The 21,471-nt window shown below is 46.8% G+C and overlaps 1 protein-coding gene across 1 annotated transcript in view; it reads left to right on the top strand.

Annotated features, from left to right (window-relative positions):
• Positions 1-21,471, top strand: part of CHAF1A (chromatin assembly factor 1 subunit A) — a 616,874-nt gene that overhangs the window by 181,450 nt on the left and 413,953 nt on the right. Inside the window, exon 8 of the mRNA XM_069649371.1 lies at positions 17,815-18,038. Coding sequence (XP_069505472.1) covers positions 17,815-18,038 — 224 coding nt within the window. The remainder of the gene's footprint in view (positions 1-17,814; positions 18,039-21,471) is intronic.

The following is a 21,471-nucleotide window of genomic DNA, read 5'->3' as shown; positions in this document are numbered from 1 at the left end:
TCGATGGCTCTTCTTTGTTCGGGAAAAAGGCGGATGACAGTTTAGAGAAACTGCAAACTTCAAAAGCTGCAGCAAAATCCCTAGGAGCTGCAATCCGTCAGACTCCTTTTCGTCCCACAGGAACCTCTGCGAGGGGCAAGTCCTTTCGCTTCTACTCCGCATTCGGAAGAGGTAGAGGACGACCGGCTCAAAGGGGTCAAAGAAGAACTACCCGAGGTGGACGGGGTAGATATTCTAAAGCCACAGCAGGTGCCTCTTTACCATCGGCATCTGCATCAGCCGCCCCAAAACCGCTCTGAGGACTCCCCTCACAGGACACCTGTAGGAGGCAGGTTGACTCAACATCTGGCGGTATGGCAGGCTATCACGTCAGATGCTTGGGCATTGGAAACAGTCGCCCAAGGTTACTGCCTGCCTTTCCTACGTATACCAGAGTCATCCACCGGGGATCAGCTCTCAGAAAGCTCCAGATCCGCTCCTCTTGCAGGAAATTTTGGACCTGCTAGAGAAAGGTGCCATAGAACCGGTACCTGTAGCGGAGAGGGACAAGGGTTGGTACTCCCCTTACTTTCTCATTCCGAAGAAAGACAGAGGACTGAGACCCATCTTGGACTTGCGAGAATTGAACAAATTCCTCAGAAAAGACAAATTCAAGATGGTCACTTTCTCAGATCCTCCAGGCCCTTCAGTTTCAGGACTGGTTGGTATCTCTGGACCTTCAGGACGCTTATTTCCATGTGCCTATCCATCTCAAACAGGAAATACCTGAGGTTCGCAATTGGCAACTCTCACTATCAATTTCGAGTTCTGCCATTTGGGCTGACCTCCGCCCCGAGGGTCTTCACCAAGTTAATGTCGGTAGTGGCTGCAAGTCTAAGGAGGGAAGGGATTCACGTCTACCCCTACCTGGACGATTGGCTGATCAGGGCTGTTTCTCCGGAGCAAGCTCAGATCCAGCTAAATCACGTGTGCCATTTCCTTCACAGACTGGGCTTCTCCCTCAATTTAAAGAAGTCACAAATGATACCATCGCAGAGACTCCAGTTCATAGGAGCGATCCTGGATACTTCCCTGGGAAAAGCCTCGCACCCAGAGGTGAGGGCTCAAGATATTCTACAGATGGTTACCAAGTTCCAGCATGCCCAATGTCTCCCAGCCTTCGACTTTTTGAGGTTGCTAGGCCTCATGGCATCCTGCATTTTCCTTGTGCCAGAGGCTCGCCTGAGAATGAGATCCCTCCAGTGGGCACTGAGGACTCAGTGGTCACAATTCTCAGGGAGAATGACAGATCTTCTACAGGTTCCCGGCAGGGTGGCTCGAGACCTTCAGTGGTGGGCCTGTCAGGAGAACATTCTGAAAGGAGAACAGTTTTGGCAACCCTGGCCGGAGATAACCGTAGTCACGGATGCCTCACTCACGGGGTGGGGAGCCCACGCCAACGACTTGACCATCAGCGGTCGTTGGTCTCCATCGGAGTCCAGACTACACATCAACCTGTTAGAGCTGAGAGCCATCAGACTTGCGTTGAAGGCTTTCCTGCCAGCTGTACAAGGGAAGAACGTCCTGATAATGACGAGCAACACGGTGGCCATGCATTACCTCAACAAAAGGAGGCATAGGATCACTACCCCTGTGCAGAGAGGCGATGCAGCTCTGGTTTTGGGCAATCCAAGAAGGAATCTCTCTATCGGCAGTTCACCTAGCCGGAGAGAAGAACTTGACAGCGGACGCTCTGAGCAGGCAGAACAGTCTCCCACGAGAGGGAGCTAGCTCAGGAAGTCCTTCAAGAGATCTTCGCCCTTTGGGGAACCCCTCAGGTAGATCTGTTCGCCACCAGCCTAAACAGGAAATGCGACCTGTTCTGCTCAAGGGAATTTCCTCCGAGAGGAGCTCTGGGAGACGCGTTCATAGTGGACTGGGAGTTTCCGCTTCTGTACGCGTTCCCACCGGTCCCTGTCATTCCTCAAATGATCAGGAGGTTGAGAAGATTCCGGCGAACCATGATCCTAATTGCCCCGGATTGGGCCAGGAGAACGTGGTACCCGGACCTTCTAGACTTGTCCATCTGCCCTCCAATTCGACTTCCTCTCAGAGAGAACCTACTCTCACAGAAGGGAGGTCAGGTTCTCCATCCAGACATCAAAACCCTCAACCTTCACGCTTGGCTTCTGAACGGCTGAGGTACAAGGATTGGGACCTCCCTGATGATGTTATGGAGGTGTTGCTTTCGGCAAGGAGGCCAGCAACAAAGTCTTTATACCGCTGCCGTTGGAACAGATTTTGCAGCTGGTGTAGAGAACAGAATATCGACCCATTTTCATGTGGTACACCAATGGTTTTGTCCTTCCTACTATATTTGGCAAATTCAGGCCTTCAAGTTGGCACCATTAAGGGCTATCTCGCAGCGCTATCTATCTTTAAGCGTACTGCGGAAGAACCATCCTATTTCAAGTTACCCTTGGTAATACAGTTTCTAAAGGGGTTAACCAATGTTTATCCCCCAAGACCATTCCAAGTTCCCCTATGGGATTTAAACTTAGTACTAACTTTCCTGATGGGTACACCTTTCGAACCTCTCCATTCTTGTTCGTTAAGATTCCTTACCCTTAAAACTGTTTTAGTAATAGCACTTACATCTGCTAGAAGGGTGAGCGAATTACAAGCTCTTTCTTGTAAACCCCCTCAGACAATCTTTCACAAAGACAAAGTTGTCCTGCAAGTGAAGCCTAATTTCCTCCCAAAGGTGGTTTCTGAATTCCATATCACTCAGAAGATTACCCTACCATCTTTCTATCCTCCTCCTCACCCGGGGAAAGAGGAAGAGAGGTTACACAGACTAGACCCTAGGAGGGTTTTAAGTTTTTACATTAGTAGACTAGCCAGGATAAGACAGGCAGACCAGCTGTTTGTAGGTTACGCAGGTCACAAGCTGGGGTTACCAATAACTAAGCAGACCATTTCCAGATGGATCATTCTAGCCATTCTGGAATGTTATAAACTGGCAGGGAAAGAGCCCCCTCAAAACCTTAGGGCTCATTCGACCAGAGGTATTGCAGCTTCATCGGCCCTCAAAAGAGGCGTGCCGGTTAAAGACATATGTGCGGCCGCTACATGGTCGTCTGTCCATACCTTTACACGTTTTTACAATCTGGATTCCTCCTCCAGTCAAGAGACTAGGTTTGGAAGGGCTGTACTGCATTCTATTCATCAATAGAAGACAGCGTGAAGTCAGTACTCCCTCCTCCGAATATAGAATACTGCTATGGGAGCCTATCTAAGATGAGGAATACGTCGGAGGACACAATCCCTTCGAAGAACAAGTTACTTCTTACCTTGTAACGTTCTTTCGACGGGATGTTCCTCCGACGTATTCCTCATCGACCCTCCCAGCCATCCCCGCAGTTCTACTTCCCTTGTTGCAGCTTTCGCTCCTTCAGGGTGATTAGTCTAGTCCAGACAGTAATACTGTGGGCTACAAAACAGAACTGAGCAACGGACGCTGCGCGCGGCCTTTATAGACAGGCTGACGTCGAGCGTCGATACGGCGGCTGTCGAGGGACATCGACTCGAGGGACGTCGACGCGCAGCGCCCTCTAGAGAAAAAAAAATTTCCGAGGCCAGCAGAGCTGCAAGGATATATCTAAGATGAGGAATACGTCGGAGGAACATCCCGTCGAACATTACAAGGTAAGAAGTAACTTGTTCTTCTTGAGCGTCTACCTCAGAACCGTGACCCTGGGGAAACGACGAATGAGACCACGCTAATCTGAATATACCTACCAGGGACCAAAAGCCAACAAATTGAAGAGAGACTAAGATTAGGAACTGACCTTAGTCTAGTAAGTGCAGAGACTTGGTCGGGTCCCTAGCTGCTGCTCAAGCAGAAGCAAGTCCAACATATAAAGATGCCGACAGGCTGTGGAGGTCAGCTTAGGAAGGTGAGGCAATGTAAATTACTGACAGTTTGGGGTTGTCGGTGGGGGAAGGTTAAGGGAATATGACGAGGGGATGCATTACAACACAAGGACGGGTATGAGTTCCACAACTGGGTGGTCCAGAACCACAGGCTGGGTCACTCGCACACGAGTCGAGAAATGGGGTCTGGAAACTGGATTAGGACGAACTTGAGTTATGGCAGGATCAATTAAATGCCTTGCATGGAAAGTACGTTGGCTAAACTGCCCATCAAAATGCTGTAGGGTCCTCCTTTACCTGAGATGCCACCAAGTGGGAAGTGTGTTCCTGCAGGAGACGCATCTTACACCGGAAGCTGAATCAAAATTCAGTGAAGGCTGGTGCTGTCACCACCATTTTTCTTCCTAGTCCTATGCGAGAGAGGTGGGCATCCTTGTTCATAGCCTGGTAGGGTTGAATATGATCTCCATGGTTAAGGACCATGAGGGTAGGGGCCTAATTGTGCAGGGCACGATATAAGGCTGACTGTACACTCTTGTTAATTATTAGTCTAAATCGGGACCGTTATAACTCTGGGATGGCTTAACCAGCACTTGGGGGGGATGGCTCTACCAGGAGACCTAATCTGGGCAGGAGATTTTAACGAGGTAACGAGGTGATGGACCTGACACTTGACCGCACATCAGCCCCCCCCCCCCCCCTGCCCTTCAACTAAAGGTTATGAGTTAAGAGGCATGTGCCAAACTTGGGAGCTAGAAGATGTGTGGCGGCTCAAGAATCCAGGGGTGTGGCAGTATACCTTCCATTCGTCGGTTCATAACGCTGCATCACGCCTAGATCGCTTTCTGATTTCCCAGGCACTGATTGGGGGGGGCAGCATAACTGAGTTGACTATCCTGGCTTGCAAGATTTCAGATCATGCCCCGGTGTGGCTAAATATGGATTTCAGGGAGGGTGTGGAAACAGTGGCGATTTGAGGCCCTGACGGATGCATTATTCTGCAAAGGCCTATCTAGGTCAATTGGTGACTTTTTTTTATTTTTTAGACCGTCTGCTTGGTGGAATCAACAGGGACCCTTTGGGAGAGCTTTAAGTGTGTGATAAGGGTAGAATGTATTGCTAGAGGTGGGAATGCTAAAGCAAATCAGATGGGAGCTGGATGATAGATGCTCATACACACTACAAGCGCCCGGGCCCCCGGTGATCCCCATTCAGACAGATAAAACCACTCATAGGGAAGTTTAAGACGTGGGCACACAGGGAGAAAAAAATTACTGGGGTGGAGGCGGGGGTGACTGGGCAATATGGGGCGGGGGCAGAAACCAGGCAGACTACTAGTGAGGGCTACTAAGCTGGAAACTCGCAGGGATGGGTCTTGTCAATAATGGATGAGCAAGGGGTAGAGAGATTTGACGCTGGGATAGTGCGAGAGCTCTGCCGTTTCTATAAAGATCTATAATCTTTCCACTCGCACACCTCCCAGACAGATCTAGATGGTTACCTGGACCAGGTGGCTGTGCATTGGTGCAGAGGGAATAGCGGGATTGAACCGTAAAATAACTTTGGAAGAGGTTTTGGCAGCCATCAGATCGGTTCCCTCCGGGAAGGCCCCCGGGCCGGATGGCTTTCTGGAAGAATTTTACATCATAGCTCAAGAGGCGCACACTATATGTAAGCACCTACCAAATGGCACTGGACCAGGCGAGGGAGGCTGCCATCAGGTGGAAGAGTTTACCCCTTAACCTATACGGCAGAGTCTCCATGATCAACATGTTGATTTGGCAGCTCCTCTACCTGTTAATGTACCCATTGCGATCCCAGCAGACTACTTTTTAGAGTTAAAATCTCTACTCGCAGGTTATTTGGGCTGGCAAACAACCAAGAGTATCATGGGATAAACTAACAGCAACAATGCAAGGGGGGGGGCAGTGGACGGGTCTTACCTGATTTTGAGACTTATAACAACGTGGCCCAGGCCAGGTTTGTTCTTTACTGGTTTGGAGATCAGGGGGAAAGGAGACACATGGAGGTAGAGGGTGCATTGGCGACACCATTCTTACTACGATCTAGTATTCTCACAGCTCCAGAGTGACCAATGCAGGGAACATGGTGGCACTCTCATGCAGAGCATGGACTCTTATAGAAAAAGGAGGCCCTCTACTCTCCGGCACTGCCGGTCATGTTCACCCATGGGATTCCACTCACCTTGGCAAGGGCCTTTGTCAATCTTATGCAGAAATTGGAGGTGCACTCTTACCGTGATCTGTTTCCCAGTGGGAGGTGTATAACATTAGATATGTTGAAAACCAGGGGGAATCTAAATCCGTTAGAGGTGCTTCTATACTACAGGTTGAGAACATGTATGCAAAAGATATTCCTGACATTCCCCGAACAACCTGCAGTTGCCCATCTACTCAACAGGATTCTCTCTGGGTGGCAGAACAGGAGGGTGGTCTCAATCATGTGCGCTATGTGTCTTATATCTAAGGTGGAGATATCGTCCCCTAGAGAAAAATGGGAACTATCCCTGGGGCATGAGATCTTGTGAGAAGTGGCAATACTGCTGTGAGGGAGCGGGGGCGGGGGGTGGCAAGGAGGGTTGCAATAAATGCCAGATTTAAACTATTGGAAATACCTACATCAATTTTACTTGACTTCAATCCATGATGCTTTCCCAGAAGCATCATCTCGCTGCTCTAGATGAAATGAACCAATGGCAGACTTTATACACATGGCTTGGTGGTGCACCTTGGTGTTTGCATTTTGGGAAGCGGTATTCAGGGCCATTGGGGGAATTATCGGGGAGAGGCTAGAGCCAAGACTGATGACAGCATTTCTGGGATACACAATCCTTCCCTAAGGGAAGAAGGCAATAAACAGGACTGCTTCTGATTATGGCTAAGAGGGTGGCGATGTAGTGGAAGGGGCCGGAGCATCCCAATATAAAGGGCTGCATTGTAACGATATGTAGATGGGGTACAAAGGCTTATCAGCCTATTGCTCAAGCTCAACGAACATGTGGGAACCATATATATATATTTCTGATGTTTGTTAATCTGCTTAGAATCACATGCTGTGCATAGGTCCGACATCCAGTGGTCACTGCGGAGTATTGCATTTTGTTTTTCGTAGTCGAAAAGGGGACGTCGATAAGGCGTGTCTGTAACACTATCCCTATAGTGACGTGCGTTGTACCCACAATCCCTCACGCGTCGAGGTCCCTCAGATTGTTTTTTTCCGCCCAGTTTCTGGTCGCCTTTCGCGAAGCTCCTAGAGAGACATTGCTATACTTGCCACAGATCTCGGTCCTTTTGTCATAACTTAATCTACTGATAACGATCCCTCCCCCTCGACGTTAGCTGTGAAGCGGTTTCTCCGCCGAACTGATTTTCGACGGAGAGGAAGAGCGGAGGAGATCCTTCGGTGCTGCCGAACACGTGGCCTGGCCTCGACGGCCAACTTACAGTAGGGAGAGTGGGGGTTAGAACTTTGTCTCTTCTCTTTGAGAATGTCTTTCTTTCTCCCCTTTCTTTCCCTTGGGGTTGTTATCGCCAGCTATTATTGCCTCAGCTATGGAGAGGACACCATTTAAGTTTTGCCCACGCTGCAGGGGCAAATATACTTGGAAAGATAAGCACAAGCTCTGTAATCGTTGCTTACCCCTCGATCACATAGAGAACAGCTGCGCAGCCTGCAAGCTCTTAAAACCCAGGACTCTTAAAGAACGTAGGGTTAAGAGGTGGGCGGACTACGCGATGTCGAAGTCAGTTTCCTCACCCGCTGCCGCTGTTACTGAAAGTGACGAGGAGTGCGATAACTCAACGTCCGTTACGGAAGTCATGAACCCCCAGAAGGAGCGCTCCCGCTCCTCGTCGTCCGTCCCCGGCCCCGACGGGCTCGGCTCACGCCCTGCTTATGGGGATGAACACCCCGGCGACAAGGACGCACACAAACCCCATAAGGCTAAACACACTACCCACGGCTCTTCTTCGTCGAGAACGAAGGATCCATCAGCGCCGAAGGGGACGCAGGGCACTCCGGCGTCTACCGCAGACCACTCCGGCGTCTACCGCAGACCGTAAAGGTCACAAGCCCCACCCGCAAACGCAGCCGCGACCAGCGATTGGGCTTCCATCTAACACGGGCGCTACCCCAAAAACATCCGACGCAACGCTCCATAGAGCGACCGTCTAGGTACAACGCGCAACGCACACAACGTCGACACCAGAGCCCTCGACGGACAAGATCGTGGTCGAGAGCCTAGCGAGAATTGTCGCCGAAGACAAACGTACGCGGACGACGAAACAAACGTCGAAAAAACATAAAAGTAGCCAGGAACCGCCTCTTTCTCCAAAGGACGCTTCCGAACTACCTGAAGGCTTTTCAGAAGGAGACGGGAACCTCTCGTCGACGTTGTGGGAGCGTTCGAAACGATTCGAAGGCGAAAACACTAATTTCCCCCCTCTAGACTATTCAGGGGTACCCCATGAGACCCTTGAAAGACTCCATTCTTGCATGGAGAAAATGGAAAGGTTTCTAGGAAACCAAGACCCACCCACTCACAAAAGACAAAGAGAATGGCCACAGGATGACCCTAGAGTCAAGATTCCTAGGCTGGTTGACCTCACTGAGGAGGAGCAATACCTCCAAGAAGATGAGGAGTGTTTGGGTGGAGAAGAAGAGGTAGAACTTGAGGAAGAGGGGTTCGAAGAAGATCCTTACACCACTGCTACAGGTTTTGAAGAGGATACAGCTACCTCGCAGCCCTGGCATTCACCGTCAGTGCAGCCTTGGCAATCCCCATCAGTACATTCAGACCCTGATGCCTTTCTCCCTTCTCCTCTCGGATTCACATGGGAACTCCTCTCCCATAGATGACCAACCTTCCCTCAATGCACTATTGCGCAAGGCAGCAGCGCATTTTGAAATTGATACAGGGGAAACTCTTCCAGACATTGACTTTGTAGAAAAAGTCATCAAAGAAAAAGCCCCTGTTAGCCAATCTATTCCACTCCTGGCTTCTATTAAAAGAAGAATTTCTCCTTCCCTTACTAACCCAGCTTTAGTAAGAGGGGTCAACCCTAGAATAGAAAAGCTCTTCAGCCCTTCATCCTCTGACCCTTTATACATCAGAGGACACTCTATTCCGGACTCCCTTGTGGTTACCAACACAAGAAAAAGAGCAGGGGTGCCACTATCCACTAGTGAAGCACCTCCAGACAAAGAAGGCAAAAAACTCTACGCACTGGGGAAGAGAATCACGACCTCCGCCGCCTTCTCTACTAGAATTGCTAATAACTCACTTTTAGCTAGCTACGCAGATGCACAGTGGGACAAGCTGCGCAGCGAAGCAGAGGAAGCACCTGAACCTCTGCGTTCTCGCCTGCTAGCTATAATATCAGAGGGCACACTGGTAAACCAGGGCATCGTTAAGAACTCCCTAGATGCCGCTGAGACGGCTGGCCGCTCCCTAGTGCAGGGAATACTTCTCAAACGCCACGTTTGGCTACGCAATTCAGGTTTTAAGTCCGAAACCCAAGCCTCCCTCATAAATAAACCCATTGAACAGACGCATCTGTTTGGGAAAGCAGTAGATGAGGCCCTAGAACATGCTAAAAAAGAGTTTGATACCATCAAGACTCTTGATCAAATTTCTAGGCCCCCTAACAGGCGAGGCTATGGTAATAAACGCTCCTTTCGTGGCCAAAGACAGCAGCAGAACCACCAACAACAACAACAATATTACTCTGGCTCCAACTGGCCCACTAACCAGGGTAACACCCAGTTCAGTCAAAGAGGCCAACGCCGTGGCAGAGGAAGAGGTCGTGGCTCCAGCCCCAGAGGTTCCACGCCCAATACCAGCAAATGACCCGAAAATTCGGGTCCCCTCCCATGCATCACCGGTCGGGGGCCGGCTAACATCGTTCCTTTCAGCATGGGAGGGAATCACGTCAGACCGTTGGGTATTATCCACCATAGCCCACGGATACTGCATCGAGTTCAACGGTTCCCCGAAGTACAAACCCCCACGGAACCGACGCATGACACCGCAACACCTCTCCATTCTTCAAGAGGTGGAAGAACTACTGTAGAAAGAATCTATATAGCCCGTCCCCCTATCATAGGTAACAGAAGGTATTTATTCAGTGTACTTCCTTGTACCCAAAAAGGACTTAACCATGCGCCCTGTATTAGATCTGCGCCCAGCGAACATATTTGTCAAACCCCAAAAGTTTCGTATGGTGACCTTACAGGAGGTAATCCCACTGTTATCACAAGGGGATTACATGACAACACTGGACATGAAAGATGCATACTTTCATATTTTAATGTTGACATCGCACAGAAAATACCTCAGGTTCAAGATAGAGGACAAACACTACCAGTTCAGAGTACTACCCTTCGGGATAGCATCTGCACCAAGGGTATTCACGAAAGTACTGGCAGTGGCAGCGGCCCACCTGCGCAGATTATCCATCCCGGTATACCCTTACCTCGACGACTGGCTCATAACAGGGGATTCTTACGAAACATGCTTCTCCAATACCCAAAGGACCCTAGACCTTTTGTCCCAACTGGGCTTCTCCATCAACGAAAAGAAGTCCAGCTTAAACCCCAGCCAAATCAAACAATTCCTAGGGGCTCTAATTCGAACAAAGGACGGCCTCGTATTCCCCTCCAACGAGAGGGTCCAAAACATGCTGTTTCAGATCCCCCATTATGTAGCAGGCCGAGAGGTGACGGTACGCAAAGCAATGCGCTTGCTAGGGATGATGGCGCCATGTATTTATTTGGTACCTCACGCGCGCCTGCGCCCAATGCAAGAGTGGCTCTACAGCCAGTGGTGTCAGGCCAGCGGACAATGGGACGATCTAGTCCTTGGTTCTCTCACTACGGTGGTGGACAAAAGAAAACCTGTTATTAGGGAAAACTTTTGCCACACCCGCAGTGGAAGCCACTCTAACCACAGACGCATCCCTTACAGGATGGGGGGCTCACCTATCCCATCAGACGGCCCACGCAGTTTGGACTCCGAGCTTAGCATCCAAGCATATAAACCTGCTGGAACTACTAGCGGTGTTCAAAGCACTGAAAGCCTTTCAGAAACAGCTACAAGGAAAGACAGTGATGGTCCTCACAGACAGCACCACAGCCATGTACTACCTCAACAAGCAAGGAGGCACTCACTCTCCAGGACTGTCCAAACTGTCCCAGAACATATGGAAGTGGGCTCTCAGACACACCATGTTCCTACTATCACAACATGTACCAGGGGAACTCAATCTTCTAGCAGACAAACTCAGCAGAGACTTCCCCCTGCCCAGAGAGTACGAATGGCAATTACACAAAGACATCGTCTTAGACGTCTTCACTCAATGGGGATTCCCGGAAATAGACCTGTTCGCAACTCTGGAAAACTCACAATGCCAAAGTTACGCCTCCAGGTACCCCCAGAACCAGTCCAAGGGGAACGGTCTGTCGATTCTATGGTCAGGGAAATTTGTTTACGCCTTTCCCCCGACTCCCCTTCTCAACAAAGTGGTGCACAAGATGCATCAGGAGCAGGTTACAATGATACTAGTGGCCCCAATGTGGGCCCGGCAGCCATGGTTCGCTCACTTGATGGAGATGTCCCTATCTCCCCCAGTGAAACTTCCCTGCCCGTACAACATGCTGTCACAAGACAAGGGCAGAACACTGCATCCATGCCCTCAGACCATGAACTTAGCAGCCTGGCTCCTGAGATCATAGAATTTGGACATTTACAACTCCCACAGAGATGTATGGACATCCTCAGGGAAGCCAGAAAACCTAATACTCGACACTGCTATTCTAGCAAATGGAAAAGATTCGTTATCTGGTGTAGAGGTACTAGCATCAACCCAGTTGACTGCTCTCCTACTGACATTATTCTATACTTGACCCATTTACTGGATTCAGGTTTAGTGTTCAATTCCATTAAAGTCCACCTAGCGGCACTTTCTGCATACACCACTTCCCAACTTAAAGTGTCGTGGTGGAAGATACCAGTTATCAAAGCCTTCATGGAGGGGGTAAAGAGGATACACCCTCCGATAGCTAACCCAGCTCCCGGATGGGACTTAAATGTGGTACTTTCCAGACTCATGGGCCCTCCCTTCGAACCCATGCACAAGGCAACTCTTAAAGATATCACCCTTAAGACTGCTTTCCTAATAGCTATCACCTCCATTAGGAGAGTAAGTGAACTACAGGCTCTTTCTGTACTAGACCCCTTCGTAACAGTTCACAAAGATAAGGTGGTTCTACGCACACACCCAAGGTTTGCACCTAAATTCATCTCGAAATTTCATGTAAACCAAACTATAGAACTACCAACTTTCTTTCAAAACCCTTCCAGCTCGGGAGAAAAAAGTCTGCATACACTAGATGTACGCAGAGCTGTCATGTTCTACATGGAAAGAACCAGACCACTGAGAAAGACTAATCAGTTCTTTGTCTCGGTGGCAGCAGGAAGAGGAGATGCGGTCTCAAAATCCACTATATCTAGATGGATTGTTCAATGCATCACTCTCTGTTACACTCTTGCTAAGAGAGAACTACCCTTCAAGCCAAGAGCACATTCCACTCGAGGCACGGGGGCTTCCATAGCATTCTTTGCAAATGTTCCCCTTGAGTCCATCTGCAAAGCGGCAACCTGGAGTTCTGTGCACACCTTTACAAAACACTACTGTCTAGATGCACACTCTAGATCTGATTCCCAGGTTGGGCAGGCAGTATTGAGACATCTTTTTTCTACTGTTCCTTCTCATAACCCACCGCCAACTCCGGGTACTGCTCGCTAGTCTGTCTATGCACAGCATGTGATTCTAAGCAGATTAACAAACATCAGAAGACAATGCATTACTTACCGTAAAAGCATTTCTGATGGTTGTATCTGCTTAGATTCACATGCGCCCACCCTTCCTCCCCGCTCGGATGGAAGGAACATAGACATCCTTTTATATATATTTCTCTCTTTTCTGTACTCACTCACGGCTAAAAGGCTCCCTCAGGGCAGAAAATTACAAACAGAGGGACCTCGACGCGTGAGGGATTGTGGGTACAACGCACGTCACTATAGGGATAGTGTTACAGACACGCCTTGTCGACGTCCCCTTTTCGACTACGAAAAACAAAATGCAATACTCCGCAGTGACCACTGGATGTCGGACCTATGCACAGCATGTGAATCTAAGCAGATACAACCATCAGAAATGCTTTTACGGTAAGTAATGCATTGTCATATACAATTTTTGTTTTTATTTTCGAACTACGGATACTGTAGTTGACACTGGTCCAGTAGCCAGTTAAACAATGTGTGCAGGACTGAAGATTGGAGTTCCTCGGAGTCATGTAGCATTGGTGTTTTCTCCACCTGTACCATCCCTGGGTCGTCACTTGCTCCTGGCTTTTTGGGGTGTGCAGGGTAAGCAGCAGGGTGTCATCTGAAAGCAGAGGGTTATTGGAGACTTGTGACTCGGTTGGTCCCACCAGGGTCAAGCGAAGGGAGCAAAGCTAACAGTTCATGGTTTTGTACGGCTGGAATCTGCAGAACCCAGCGGCACTGACTTGCCAGTGTGCTCTTGCTTGCATTTCATTGATGCCAAGGTTGATCTCATTTTTATTATTTTTTTAGCGTTCTTTCTGAACCAGACATCTGAGGCAGAACTCTCCACAACCTAAATGTGTTCACAATTCTCATGTTCTATTTGGACACATCAGATCTGCAGGGTTTCTTCGCGTATATAGATGCTTGACAAGCAGGCAGTGAAACACTGTTGCAAGGACGTCCTCCAGCATCCTATAGTGTTAATCCCTTCAGGAGAGTCTGACCACAAAAGGAATCCATGCTTATTTTTGTTACAGCAGCTTCATAAGCGTTTTGGGCATGTTCGGAGCAGCCACATGTATCTCTTGGTGTCCTGTAAAGATTACTTTCTCAAGTTGAGCACAAGAGCTGATTGGCCAGGTGTTCCCAAATGCCTTTTTTTTTGTTTTTTTTTTTAAAGTTTAGATCGCTTCCCTACTTCACTATTGAAGATTTGTTTTGCCGAGACATGGGGGCACCCTTTTTGTTGGTTGCTGGCTAACCTAACGTTTTGGTGGCAAGTCAAGCCCTTGATAGTTTTGTCCTTGCTTTTTGATTACTTGTATGGGGACACTGATCAGTCCCTAAGATTATTGGGTGGGAGACTGCCTCCCTGTTGAAATGGATTTTGAAACGCCAACCTATTATGTGAACAGTAAAGACACCTACATTCTAGCCAAGCCCAATCAAGGTAGATGGCAGAGAAGCAATGCTTTGATTCAGGAGGGCATGTGTTTCTAGGCCTACAAGGAGACCCACAGCACTCAAATTAGTTACAGGAAACTTCAAAAATATACCATGATTAGGCATTTAAAGTACACACTAAGCAGTGGAACCTCTATGTATTTACACAACTACTGTAAAATACACATGCATTCAAATTTGATTCAAAATCCCTGCAATACAGGTAAGTAATAAAATTCAGAAAACACAGTAGAAACAGTTACAAAGAGTAGAATAGTTCCATAGTATGTCCAGCCCTAGTGTCTTAATCCTCTTTTTCAAAAGAAAACTTTTCAGATAGGTTTATTATGTGGAGGATGCTAATAGTTGTGATTCAGAGTTAAAAAAAAAGTTTTAAGGAAAATAAATGTATCCCACTACACTAAAGAAGGCTTAGTAGGGTATCCTAGACTAAATCCCGACAGTCTGAGTCAGACAAGAGGAAGATGGGACCAGGACTAACCCCCATGTAACCCTCTGGGAGGGTGGGAGAGGATTTGGTTTGTCGGTCACAGTTCCTGTAGATATTGTAATCATTTATATAGCACCATTTTCCCATTTGTATGGCCTTGATGCGCTTTGTGGTTGGAACGGCTTCAGGGACCGAAATCCTGGTATGGGAAAATGTTAGAAGATTAGACTTTAAGATGCGTGTGTTCATTTGGACAGGTATTGGTATTCAGGAGGGCTGGCTAGGCTCCGGTAAGCAACCCAAGCGGTCAGGTTTGTTGTAGGTGCTGTGGGTGGTCATGACACTGCTAGTGCAGGAGGCTGTACCCAGCTAGACAATTTATCGTAGTTTGTCATTTTATCCTAATGGCAGGTGTTGAGGCAAGTCTCCGGTTTTAGTGCTATAATTTGTGACCAGCAGATGTCCACAGGAGTGGTGCGTTTATGCATACCTTAAGCTCGGATGGCGTTTCTTTGATGCTGTGACAGATTTTTTGCTGTCTACCCCCATGTCTCCCAAGGCGATATGCTGGTTGTCCAAGAGCATCATCTAGTAGAGGTAGAATGCTACCATGGAGGGGACAACGCGATTGGCTTTTTTTGAGTGCAATATGCAAATAAATTAAATGGAATAAAGCTGCTAAAGGTCTTCCATGTTTTAGAAGCTAAACAAGTAATCAAATAAGTGCAATATCAAGGGATGCTTGCATGTAACTTGGAGGACCTGTTTGTGCAGGAAGTCCTGGGTGGGAGGCAATTGGGTGGAGTTAAGCAGGGTGGGCCGCCGCAAAAGCAGCCGGCATCTGCTGTAAGGTGAACTGTTGGTGTTTCGGTGAGTCTGGTGCTCACTGTCGAGGGAATGTATCAGCAGAGCTTACAGGAAGAGGAAGGGAATAGCCATTGTCCCAGAGACTGGCCAGCTGGTGACCCATGCCACAGAAGGACAAACTTAGGCAGAGCAGGCAACATCCCGAGACCTCCAGGAGATGAAGACTAATTGCAATGGGAGTCACCACGGTTGGGTGGCAACCGCTGGTCAGAGGTTACAAATGTATCCCTGGACCAACTAGTGTCCTCACCAGCTCTCTTGGGATACATCGCTATTGTCGTTCCGAGTGCCTACTTTGAATCTGGAGGATATTCAACTTGTGCTGCAAGTTGCCTGCCCCTGAATTTCCAGTCTTCTAGTCACAAAAAGCTGTGCAGGACCTGTTCCTTTTCTTGCAAACCGAAGATCGCATGTTGCCACCCGATTGTGGTGGTGTCTGCCGAATCCTGCTTTCTTAGCTTTTATGGATGCCTCCTGCCCTGGGACATTCTGCATTTATTCATAAAGGTGTCCAGCTGTTAAGTCTGCAGGACAGGAATCCAAAGTGTACACGCTGGATCTAGTCCCCGTACCGAAACTGACCTCTACACCTTCATCCCCTGGACTTCCCTCAACAAGATGCACTGCAGGTGTAAGTGGGCCCAGCAGATCTGCCAACCCGTAAAGTGGTCCCTGGATAAATCTAAGTAAGGCGGTAAGTTATACTACCTATTCCTGCACAATCCCCTGCATTGGCTTGCATGGGTGTAAAACCCTGGCTCGATCTCTGCCTTTTGTGACTAAGATCGGTGGTAGCCTGGTCAAGGGTTACCAGCCTGGGGCCTTCCTTGGTGTGGTAGGACTTGGAAAAACACTTATGGACTTTACCTGATTATTAAACACTTTACTACTGCATGGTGCAATGCCAGTGGTTGTAGGTAATTAGTGCTACTTTCTGGCACTAAGTAGTTTCATATCTGGGTTAGACTTGGTGTTCTAGGGTTGCTCCTAAAGTGGTCTACATTGTTCTACTCTTATATTGGCTTTGAATCGCTTTCGAACTCAACATTTGCTTTACCACATAGCTATTGGAATGATTGCTTAACTGTTGCTTTAAACGGTCTCAAAGGTAAAGTGTAGGGGTTCTTTACATAACCCCCTAATAGTGAATGCATGCATGCATTTGATAAGTTTAGTAGGTTTACTTGCCTGACTCTTTCATATGCTAGTTGTATTCAAAGGCCTGATAAATACTTGTATATTTTTATAATTTTTTGTAAGTCTAATTATTGGAGTGCTGTCTTCAATTTTAGTCATAAACCACTCACAACCGTTCTTAGACTAAGGTTTGCCCTCTGCTACCTTAACCTGACTGGTTTTGACTAGACTTCAGTGACTTTCCTGTACACCATAATAGGCTTGCCTCTAAGAATCCACCCCCAGGATGGATTCTGAAAATTCATGTTTAATTTGTGATCTGCCATAAGTATGGAGAAAGGTGGATGGGACATAAGAGTTTGAAGGCTAGTTATAATAGTGACTAACGTACTCCTTGGCCTTAGTATCCTTTCCTTGATGTGACATTACCAGTAGCCCTGTTAAAATTTGATAGAGAACAGATGGTACCTTAGTGGATTCAACACTGCTGGTGGAGTCCTGTGTGGAAGATATTCCTTTACACTTCTCTTGGGACATAGAGCCAATAAATGTGGAGGAAAGGGGACGGAGTGCCTTGGTCACTACAATGAGCAATGTTTTCAGTCTTGATTACCAGTAGCTTCACTGTAGTCATCATTGACCCTCCCATCTCCCTGTTGAAGCCAGGTCAAAATGGAATGTCTAGGGTTACTCAGATAATCTTTTGTAGCTTTCTCATGGAAAATAAAAAGGAGGCCCAACCCTGCTGAATGATGGGATAATACCCCTATGATAGTAAAGCTCTTGGTTGCTTCCTGAAGCTAGATCCGCACTCCATAAATGCCCAAATAATGGTGCAGCAGGACTGCGTTTTTAAGCGTCAGGCTTTCTTTGTTTAGATGTAGCTGTTTATATTTTTCTTTCCTCTATATTTATTCAGGTGTGCAAATAGTTTGATTGCGGTCTGTATGACCACTAACAATGATTAGGTATGTTTTTGACCAAGCCAGTTATTTAGTGTTTATGAATTGAATGAACATACCTATAATAAACTAAGATTACAGGTAACGTTCTTACTGATTTGGTTTTGTAATTTAATATATGCTATTCATTACTCTGTCTCCCGAGCCCTTGCCAATGAAAACCTCCTTTATCCTTTTACACATTTCAGACCTTTGCCAGCTTTTGTGGGAAGTTTGCACCTTTTGAAATTAAGAAGAATATGGCCCTTGCTCCTCTGTGTCGTGTTGACTTTGATCAGATTGCCTCAGATCAACTAGATGAGCTGCTGCAGTCACAAATTACTGAGGGTTCCTACTTGCAAGAACTGAAGTGCAGGAAGGCCCGCAAATGGGGACGGACAGTCGTTCATCACCACCTTGATCCTGCTACCAGGTTAGTGCACCTTATTGCTTGGACCCATTTGCCTGGGCTGAGGGTAGTCACTTTATCTTTAGTGCACTTGTTCGGAGCCATGATTCTGTACAGTTCATTCCTCCCTATTGTAATGCTGCACATATCAAGGAAATATGTAAACATTGCACCTCAAATAGCAGTCTTGCCTGCCGTATAACAAAAACCTGTTTTCAGATGGGGTTATTCGTAATCTGCAGTTTAAAAAAAAAGGCTGGTGCATACATTCAGAAATCCAGTCGTTTTCTGATGCTTCAAAACCTGAGTGATTGGTTCTCTGCCCAGTGTCCCGCCAAATAAAGCAGCAATAGGACACCTCTTGGGGTAAATAAGTGACACCAGTAAGTCTGATTCCTATGATTTTGTTATTATTTTTGCTTTGGTTGGCATGATTTTGCATTATAGCTTTGTGATTTCATAATATATTCATTTCACATTGTTTTCAGCCATATAGGTTTAGTTTGCTTGTACTGTTTATCAAGAGTAATATAAAAAGCATTGATCCAAAAAGACAGCTTATATACCTATACCTTAATTAAGCCAAAGGTCATTAGTTTGCAACCTTGTGTGTTCTTCCGACCAATTTTTCAGGCAGTTATGAAATTAGGCTTTTGAGAAAATGAAGAAAATAATTCGGTGTGCTCTGGATTTCCTCATCTGTTAAAGTCTGCACATCTGAATCTGTTGCATTTCGAAGATCGTTGGTTGTACTTCCCATCATTTCCTCAGGTTAGGACCAAGCTAGCCCTATAGAGTATCAACCACATGCACTCTGTAAAAACAAATGGACAACTACTCTCAAGAGAAATGAGTAGTAAACCCACATAAAGGTGCCTGCACCCTGTTCTCACCCACACAGCTCCATGGATGCTGTTAAGAGCCAGGAATGAGACACCGACTCGGAGGACCCCTTTTTGGGTTACAAACACTTTTGAAAATAAAATGGGTTGGGGAAAATGCCTACTTATCCCTAATCTAGGAGGGGGGGGGTTCCCCTACCTCATCACAGCTAATCTGTCCTTTGTCAAGATGTCCAAAAATTAGTATGTCCTGTGTTCGTAATCCTGTTCTGGCCCACACATGCAAACTCATTCTAAGGTGCAAAGGATAGTGTCTGTTCTTTGACACGCAGAAATGTTCCAATCCAACAAGTTCCAAGCAGAGTGTTCACGGGTCCAGGGATTGATTCCTTTCCTCATATTCCTTGTTTCAGTATGCAAATGTTTAACACAAATTATCAAGTTCCTTATATCTCAAGAGGGCAACTCCTTCCTCTTGGTAATTCCACAGTTCAGGGTAGTAGCTCCCTTCCCCAGGTTTATCTTTACATTTAAGACAGTTCCTTTTTACTGTATTCTCAACTTAGCTGAAAGTTCCAAACTCATAGGTTTGCAATTTCTTTTACACAATTGACTCTGCCTGGTATACCCGTTTGCTCTAGCACCTTGACGTGTCTCATGCTAGATGGAATTGGCAATAATGTCAGACCCAAATAACGGGACCAACTCAAAGAATATGGCTAAGAACTGCTTTATTCTCAGCATAAAATAAAGTAGGGCAAGCTGGTGAACAATAAACTATATAGTCCACGCACTCACACTTCAATTTTGATAACACAAAGGCTCTATACCTTGGTGTCCTCTGACATCCTACGTGGCAAACTGTAAAACCTATTGAAGTTGAGAATTGATTAAGGGAACATGTGTGCCTCTATATCCTGTAAGTTTTACTAATATTACTTGGTTTGGCCCTCATCTAATAGGCATGCTTTGATCTACATCTAAATATGTATAACACTGATTATAGCAGAATAACTGTAGCGGGTTGGCATGTGATACATTGTGTAGCGTGTTGCTACATAGACACTCTGGTTGGGCTTCTCTCCCCACCTTGGACTTTTGGCTCGTTGGCAGCACGTAAGCAAAATGAAACTCTTGCAGAGAGCAATGCCCGACTACTACCCACTTGCTCAATTAGTCCATCACATCAGTCAAGCCCCAAGGCTTCTTGTTTATAGTTCACCTTGCAGCCTGTTCTCTGGTCTGGAGTTTTAAAGGAGTGTAGGTATACCATTATCTTAATCTTGAGCTTAATGAATAGCCCTGGTTTTTGACTTCTGAATCGCGTGTGTGGAGATTTTACTTAAGCTGGACGTCATTACTCTTTGCCTTTGGATACTTTCTCACTCCACCATGCATAGTCTTTTTGCATCTTTGTCCAATACTTGGCTCTTGCAGATGTTTTCTTCTTTGCTTTAATCTAAGATATGTCTTGTGTACCTGACCTAGTCTCTCGACTCACTTTTGTACCTTGCAATTATCCCCTGAAGCGGCATTCTTGATTCCAGGCCAATGAACTCCTTATTCCTCTCACATGTTTTTCCACCATCTTCTGCCTCTGCAGCCCTGATCTCTCTGAGGTAGCTTGATTTCAACACTAGTCCGGCGTCCTCTTTTCTAATGGCGCCTTAACCACATTTTCTCCTGGAGAAAGAGTGTGTTTCAACTACCTTGCTTTTCTGTGTACATGCGTTCACTTCATCTCCTCACTTATTTCTATGGTACATATGATTTTAGTCTTTGATTGCACGTTTCTCATTACTTCAGTTACATCTTTATTCTTTAAGTATTTCATACTTTTCCGTCATGACTTCACTCTGCGCTATAGGTATAGTCAACACGTTTGGTTTTTCTTGATACCATTTTGATGTAGTATTCACCATGAGTGCCGACATGTGTTTCGACCATTAACTGGTCTTTATCAAGGCTAGGTCTTTTCGGAGTAATGATATGGGTTGGCGTGTAGCCAATGATCGGATCACTTCCTGGTTAGACTCTCCTGCTTGCAGAAATCTGATTAGAGCCGTGGCATGTAGTGCCGATTGTCTGAGTGCATATAGTCTCTCGTACACTCGATGTGGAATTGTGATAATTCCTGGTGTCCCACATAGGGCTCTTTTCCAGCTGTTCAAATATGCTGGGCGATCTAGGGATGACGTGTCCACATGCTCCTTTCACTAGCCTGCCAGGACTTCCATGCAGTGTCCGTCCTTTTGACCATAGAACAATGTTAGCCCAATGTCTGATTCTTGTTCACCAATGTAGGTTTTAACATGTCTTGATAGTCTCTCCTTTTTAAATATGGGCTCAGTGCCAGCTTTGAAAACCTGTTATTCTCTTGACGGTGTCCGGACATTTCGTCCAAAGTCATTTCGTCAAGACATTTGGTCAAACCAAATGGTCGATTTTTAATTTTTTTATTTATATATATATTTTTTAGGTTGTAGTTTCGGGGGGAAAAAAAGGGCTTTTTAGAAAAAAAGGGGGTTGGCAGGAGAACCCCCCCCCCCAAAAAAAAATAATTTGACCATTTGGTTTTCGACCAAATGTCCTGTCGACGAAATGTCTGGCAACCC

Source organism: Ambystoma mexicanum, chromosome 1p (genome assembly GCF_040938575.1).
Source record: "Ambystoma mexicanum isolate Mex_15411 chromosome 1p, UKY_AmexF1_1, whole genome shotgun sequence".
Lineage (NCBI taxonomy): Eukaryota > Metazoa > Chordata > Amphibia > Caudata > Ambystomatidae > Ambystoma > Ambystoma mexicanum.
The sequence above is the reverse complement of the archived record's forward strand: the minus strand, read 5'-3'. Positions and strand labels throughout refer to the sequence as shown.